A 7,473-nucleotide genomic window follows, 5' to 3' on the forward strand; every position below is an offset into this window, starting at 1 on the left:
TCATGCTAAGTTGTGGTTGTGAGGAAGTAAGTGATAGAACTCGTACTAGACGAGAGATTAGAATAAAGCAGCAGAAACTTGTGGAAGCAGTAACACAGGATAGCTACGAATAAGAGCTGTAAAAGTTTACTATAATATCTTTTGTTTGAATACTAGAAGGGTTAAGCGGGTTACTGCAAGTAATGATCCCCAATAGTTGGAATTGATTGCGGCTGCGAGCTTTGATGGTTCTAAAGCGGATGAGGAAATTATCATTGATGCATAATTGGATTTAGATGATGAGAGAGTGCAAGTTGTCGTGTTTGAGAGATGAGTACCATGATGTTTGGTCATAGTGACCTTGGAATTAGATTGAGATTTATAATGATTGGTTTTGAAAGACGAATGTGAAAACCACTAAATTGGAATGCTGATGCGGTACTGAGATTGGTTTAAGGGAACCCGTGACGGGTGGTAAACTCCAATTTTTGGGGAGGTACTGTTGAAAATTTTTCCCAAGAAATTGAAAGAGCGTTGGTTATGGTTTTGAGGATGATTTTTGATATGAGTAACGTTAACAAAAGATATGTGTCTCGAATGCTTTTATAGATTATTAAAGGAAAGCGGATTCTTATAATTTTGTTAAATTGTTATTTCAAACTCATTTGCTTTCCAGAAATGAAAGGGGTTTTTGATTGATGAGTCAGAGGCTTTATAACAGCAAGTCATGTGGAAATTCGAGGGTTTGAGAATAAGAAAGTAAGTTTGGAGTTTATGCTTGGAGTTGAGCTGTGATTAGTGGTAATTGGCTTGGCAGAGAGAGAGGATAGTGATGGAGTATCATTAAGGTGTGGTGATGATCTTTGATTGATTATAGTGATGGGGGACGATGGCTGTGATTAACGACGATGGTAATATTATTGATGACATGATTTGAGATTTAATAGGGTGAGTTGATGAGACGATAAAAGTAAGGAATGAGACTATTGGTCGGCGTTGGACAAATGACCGAGAACCTCGAATATAGAGAAATCAGAGCGCGGCAACGGAAGCGCGCAGAATAAAAGGACCTTGGGACTGTTATGCGTTGGATATAGAGGCAGACTACGCTCGCGTACTCGCAGTGATGGATGGAATTTTCGAGGGCGAAAATTTCTGTTAGGGGGTAGAATGTAATACCCGGTCTAACCGAAATTAATTAAATAATAAGTTAAATAAGAGCGAATATGGTTGGAAGATTTGGCAATTGGAATTTGATAATTCAAATATGATATTTAGATTCAGTGAATTTTTCCGAGTCGGAAAACATAGTTTTCTGCGTAAAAGCGCGCAGTGGAATTTTGACCGGCAGTACCGGCTGAGATCTGTCTGGTACTACAGCTGAGGAAATTGATTATGGGTAAATAATATTAATAAATGAGGAACTATAATTAGGGAAGGTAGAAATATTTAAAGTGCAATTTAGAGCGCTAATCTTAAAGGTTTTGGCCCAAAATTGGGCCAATGGGCAAAAATAAGTGAACCGGGCCTAAGTGGGCCCAAGACCCAACATATATAAACATTAGTTATGAGCATTTCAGCTCATTTTGCCCTAAAGAAGGGGTGTTGGGCGCTGAAATTGGGAAGAGAGAAGAGAAGAGAGAAAACCTAACTCTCTTTGATCTTCAAACCACCATAACTTGAGCTACGGAGCTCCGATTGACGAGCCGTTTACGGCCACGCGTCGCTCTTCTCATCCTCTACAATTCTATCTAAGTTTTGTGGTGAGTCTTCCATTCATCTCTGCCCAGTTTTCGAAATTCCCCACTGTTACACGTTTTTGGGTAATTAGTGTTGAAATCTTGTGATTTTGGGTGTTTAGGGATACTCCAACATGGATTCTAAGTGGGTTCTATCCCTACTTCATATGAGCTGAGGTAAGAAGTGCTCAAACCCTTGTGACTTGTCATTTTTATGAGCCCTAGGTTGATGTATGTATGTGATATTGGTTATGTTAGTGTATTTGGTGATGTTGGTGCACAATTGGGAGATTGGTATTGCTTGAGGAGCTTTGGTGAGGCTTGGAGCTAAGGTTGGTGAAGACTTCCAAAGAAGAGGCTCAATTGGTTTGGCTACAAGAGGTACGGTTTAAGTTTCATTTAAGTACCGTGTGTTGTGATGAGAATTCCTAGGCTAGATGCCCCTAGGATTACGTTTGGATTGTGTAAATGGTTGGTGCTAATATGCATAGTTGGTATGTAATGTGAATTAATGATTTGGGTTGAGAATTGTGTGGCCTTGTATGCTTGGTGTATTGAGAATTTGATGTACTGGGTAATGAGTATTGATTTGTGGTTTATGCATTTAAATTATGATATTGGGCCGGAGGCCGTGGATTTTGGGTCGGAGGCCGAAAAAAGGTGAGAAAGGTAAGTTGATGTGGGCATTGCATGATGACACAAGTGATTGGATGAATTTCAGATAATGAATATATGAATGATTGGGTTGGTTATTGAATAATAAGGTTTGAGGAGTTGAGGTGTGGGATTTGGTAAATTTGGGTGCAATTATATAGATGAGGTATGTTTGGATTTGGTTGAGATATATTATATGGTCATATATGTGATTATGATTATTGATGCCTTGATGGTATGATGATGCATTAGAGATATGTTTGTCGTGATATATGCTTGAGGAATGATTAAGGTTGATTTGTGGGTAAAGCCACGTGATAGTGAGTACGATATTGATTATGTATAATGATGGTTGATTGGAAATAGTGTTGTTGAAATTTGGCATGAGAAAGAGTATATGATATGTAAATGTGTTTGAGTTTGAGAAAGTGTCAACGTGCGAGTTGAGGAGGCTTGATGTTGATTTTGGTATATTTTGATTGATTTCAAAGAAAAGGCTGAAATTGGCATGTTTTGATTGATTTTGAAAAGCGTTGAAAATGGCTTGTTTTGAAAATGGCACTTTGTGGTTTTGTATGGAAACATGGTTTTGGGGCATACTTTGACGGGACATAACCTGGACTACGGATCTCTGTTTTCTGCCAAATCTGTTTAGAAATGAAATTGGATCCGGGATGTCCATGCCGTTCGAAGGACGGGTGAAAAACGATTTAAAACGAGAGAGTTATGTCCGTCGGAAGATTGCGGGTTGAATCTGTAAATTCTGCAGCTTTTAACTTAGAAAATTTTTAGCAGAACGACCCTACGCGCGTAGGCGCACCTGGCGCGTGCGCGCCGTTCTTCCAAAAAGCACCATCCACGCGTGCGCGTGGTGTGCGCGGGCGCGTCGATGCGCTGTACCAAATGCCCAGCTATTTTCCAGAGAGTTGTGCCAGGGTCGTGCCAGTTTTGTGCCTGGGCGCAAGAGCACCCACGCGTACGCGTGGCTGACGCTTGCGCGCCATTTGGATATTTTTTAACCCGCGCGTTCGCGCGTATGACGCTTGCACGTCGATGAGTTTTTGGCCATCCACGCGTGCGCGTGGAGTGCGCGTACGCGTGGCCCTGTTTTCATGCCAAAGTTGATTTTTGAGTTTTTAAAGCCAAACCTCATACTTTTAAGCCTCCGATCTCACCCCTTATGTATCAAATCATTATGGTATGCCTAGCAATGAGGAAGGAGCTAGGGGATGTGGTAACTTGCGAGTGAAGCAAGGGAAAAGGTTATGATCAATGATGATCAGATATGATTATATGAGATATGGAGGATGGCGGTGGAAGTACCGTGTATGCCATGAGCCGAAGGGCTATATTTATTGATTAATGGTTGGTTCTTGATTAGACCATGAGCCGGATGGCTGAGTTCTTGCCGGATACGGCGGAGCCATGTTGATAAATTGGCTAGTTCTGGATTGAACTGTGAGCCGGGTGGCTGAGTTATTGCCGAGTTACGGCAAAGCCATGAATAATGATGAAAAATGTTGAATGTAAGCATGCTTGTGTTTTCTCTCTGGTTGTAAGGGTGACAGGGCACCGATACCCTCTAATGGCGACAGGGCGCAAATACCCTCTAATGGCGACAGGGCGCAGATACCCTCTAATGGCGACAGGGCGCAGATACCCTCTAATGGCGACAGGGCGCAGATACCCTCTAATGGCGACAGGGCACATATTCCCTCTAATGATATTAATACGCAACAGAGAGACTGTGCCCGGGTTAGCTACCGGACATGTCGGGTTGGCTTGATAACCGACAGATGATATCATCAGCCATAGGGCAGGCATTCATCATTTGCATATGTTTGAATTGTTTGGGTTTGCCTATTTGTTTTGGATTTCTACATTATATATGCTAAGTTACCTGATTATGTGCTACTTGTTCTACTTTTACCCTAATTGTGTATTACTTGCCTGTATTGCTTGTGTTTGTACAACTGAGAGGCCCCTCATGTTGGTGTCGGTGGAGGTTGAGGGCTGTTCTTGATGAGATGAATTGATGATGCGATTGCATGATGATGGTGATCATTAGTTGAGATGATTTGAGCTCCCTGGGTAGACGCAGTGATGTGGTTTCACTAGTTCCAGGGAGGGCATGATATATTGATATAGAATTGTTGAGACAGCACGACTGATGATGGCTTTGTTTATGATTCTGAAATCTGATTCGTGGGAGAGTCAGCGAGTTTGGAGTCATATGAGATGTGATCTAGATTTAGTATTCCCTTACGACAGATGCCTATTTATAGATTAGTGAGAATCTAGGCTAGATACTTGGTGAAAAGGAGTTTAGGATGCTTGGTGAGTTTTTATTGCAGTGCATTGTATTTATTTGGCACTTTTACCGTACTGGGAACCCATGGGCCCGGGGTTCTCATTCCGTATATATCTCTTGTTTTTCAGATACAGGTCCAGGTGCTCAGAAGTGAGTTGTGGGTCGTCTGAGAGACGGCGAAGATCTTTATTTCCTCTACTTTGTGTTTGATTAGAATCTCTCCACCTATGTTTTGAAAAGATTATATTATGTATTGAACTCTTTTAGAACTTGCCTATAGAGGCTCTTATGTTTCCTTTGGGAGAGATTAGGATATACTATTGTCATCTACTTTCATACTGTACCCTAGCCGGCCTAAACTTCGCGGGTCGCGACTAGTGGCTATTTACTTATGTTATATATATCTATCTGTTATCTATCTCTTAATCTCCTCTACGCCTTGTCCGTATATCGTTTTCGGCTTCACGGTTTATCTTTTGTTGTCGAAACGTGAGTGATACGTCTTCGCGATTTTATTTCTACTCTTTTCAGGCTTCTCGATTAATACTCTTTTCGAAATTACCTATATTTATATATTAAAAATCCACCTGAGAGTCGTACCACCGTAATATCATTGACTTATGACTCGAGCATAAGGTTTTGAATATTAGGGTGTTACACCTTCACTTGCTACAACCTATCATATTTTAATCGAGAAGTTACAAGCATATACTGCCATGAAAGAAGTTTCACACAATTTGTTTTGAAAATTTACTTCAACCAAGATGGACAACACAATATACCCAAACCTTTTTATTGTGAGTTATGTTTTAAATTTCCTTTCATCTTTTCTCTTCTTAGTTGATTATGTATATGGACCAATGGGGATTTTATCAAAGAAATGCAATTAATCACAGATATTGAGAATCCTTCATCTTTCAACAACAAAGCTCAAAGTGCATCAAACAATATATAATCAGATGGAATGGATTGATTGATGTATTTGAAAAGGATAGAACTACTATTGTTCATAAAATTCTTCATACCACATGCCAATCTTCCACCAGCATTTCCAGTGCTCAAGCTGAGTTCCTTCCCACCTGCAAAAGCATAAGTAAAGTAAAATGCAAATTAGACTAAAGTAAATAATGCTCTAGTTATGAGTAAGCAAGGAACTCATGATGTAAGTCCACAGTTACATGGCAACATAAAAAACATTAGCATGAAGAGAATAAGCCAATTCCATTTTCATGATTTCCCTCCTCTGAACATTCATCTACTGTTTACTTGGATCAGACAACAGTGAAGAAGCTTTTAAGATATTTCTTGTGCAGCAGCAAGAGTTGTAAGGCAGAGACGTATATAAAAATGTATAACAAGGAAATGCTAACCTTTTCCAAGGTCATCCTCAAGCTCATGAACCACCAAGGCTCTTCCAACTACTGGATTGGGGCCAATCAGTGGTATCTACAAAGAGAAAAGAAACACAAAAATTATTGGGAATTCAAATTAACACACGGAAATGAAACTGAACGAAAGAAGGCACCTGATTGTCGACAATTGTTGCTTCTGCAACTCCTGCATTTCAAACATGATGTACAGATTGGTTCAAAAAGCAGTCCAAAGCAACCAAAGACGAAAGATAAGAGAAAGATGGATTACCATCTGCATTAGCAACTATGTTTTCCAGGTCACCCGCATGGCAAATTTGATCTCCCGGAGCACCATGTTTCATCTTATTAGGATTAAAATGTGGTTCTAAATATGCCATTGAAGAAGCAAACACTTAAAAATTCATCAAATAAGAACCACATAGCAAAAGATAGAAGGGGAAAACAAAGGCTATAATTATAGGCAATACCTTCTGGTGTCATTGGAACAGGCGCAGTGATCTCAGTTCTCTTCCGTAAAAACTTCTCCATCCACGAAATCTGTGTTGGAAAGTCAGAGTTAGATAATGTAACTGCCAAGAAGAAAAGAACACGTCTAATTGAAGTTCAAATTCATGGAAATGATTGATCAAAATGAAATTGAAATAAGAAGGAAGTACCTCTCGAATAGCTTGAACCTTCCATCAACAATAGCAGGGAGTTTCTTGAAAGGGTTGATAGCTGATAGAGACGGATTATGGAGGTTTAATTAAAGAGGTAGATAAGTGTCTTCGGAAGCATAGTAATTGTAACGATTACCTGCAAATTCGGGAGATAACTGCTGTCTTTTGGAGATTTCAACTCTAATCTCGTCGAATTCTATTCCATTAACTCTATTGAGAAATTAAGCATTAGCAGTAGGAGTAGCAGAATTCAAATTCCAGCAAAGAAATACAACGTTGAATTGAATTACTTGCAGAAGATAAGAACGGCACGAGATGGTTGGGACATGCGGTCCGCATACACCTTCACCTTCAATATCTTTTCCTTTTTGCTTTCTTTCTATCTACGCCACAACACCAAAAATTGAAAAACCATGAGGAAAAAAGTTTCAACAACAAATTTTAAATCAAACTAATTACTAAAATCAGAAAAGAAACAAATCTAACTAAACCTAATCTAATCAAAACCTAAAAATCCACTAATCAGAAAACAAATCTAACTAAACTAATTACTAAAATCAAATTAACTAAACAAAATTAATTGAACTTAACAGAAATTAAAAGAATTTTAAAACCAAAACCTAGAAGCATTGACTGGAGGAGATGATGGCTGCGGCGCTGAAAAGATATGCGAGCCAGAACGGAGTGGAAATAAAAGGAGAGAGAGGCACGGCGGTGGTGGGAACAGACGCTGCTACAGGTGGCGCCGGCGTGCTGGA

General features: G+C 39.8%; 2 protein-coding genes across 2 annotated transcripts; both read right to left on the reverse strand.

The window, feature by feature from the left end:
- Nucleotides 1-5,613: 5,613 nt before the first annotated feature.
- Nucleotides 5,614-6,498, reverse strand: LOC112778357 (superoxide dismutase [Cu-Zn], chloroplastic-like). Its single transcript, XM_025822683.2, has 4 exons — nt 6,325-6,498; nt 6,209-6,240; nt 6,054-6,129; nt 5,614-5,762 (listed from the first exon to the last, which is right to left on the reverse strand). Exons 1-4 carry the CDS (start codon nt 6,431-6,433, stop codon nt 5,614-5,616), a joined length of 366 nt encoding a protein of 121 aa, XP_025678468.2. The 5' UTR covers nt 6,434-6,498.
- Nucleotides 6,499-6,526: 28 nt separating this feature from the next.
- On the reverse strand, nt 6,527-7,098 carry LOC112777098 (glutathione S-transferase T1-like). The gene is made up of 4 exons (XM_072227432.1): nt 7,006-7,098; nt 6,852-6,925; nt 6,713-6,773; nt 6,527-6,593 (listed from the first exon to the last, which is right to left on the reverse strand). Exons 1-4 carry the CDS (start codon nt 7,041-7,043, stop codon nt 6,533-6,535), a joined length of 234 nt encoding a protein of 77 aa, XP_072083533.1. The 5' UTR covers nt 7,044-7,098; the 3' UTR covers nt 6,527-6,532.
- Nucleotides 7,099-7,473: the final 375 nt, after the last annotated feature.

Source organism: Arachis hypogaea, chromosome 19 (assembly GCF_003086295.3).
Source record: "Arachis hypogaea cultivar Tifrunner chromosome 19, arahy.Tifrunner.gnm2.J5K5, whole genome shotgun sequence".
Lineage (NCBI taxonomy): Eukaryota > Viridiplantae > Streptophyta > Magnoliopsida > Fabales > Fabaceae > Arachis > Arachis hypogaea.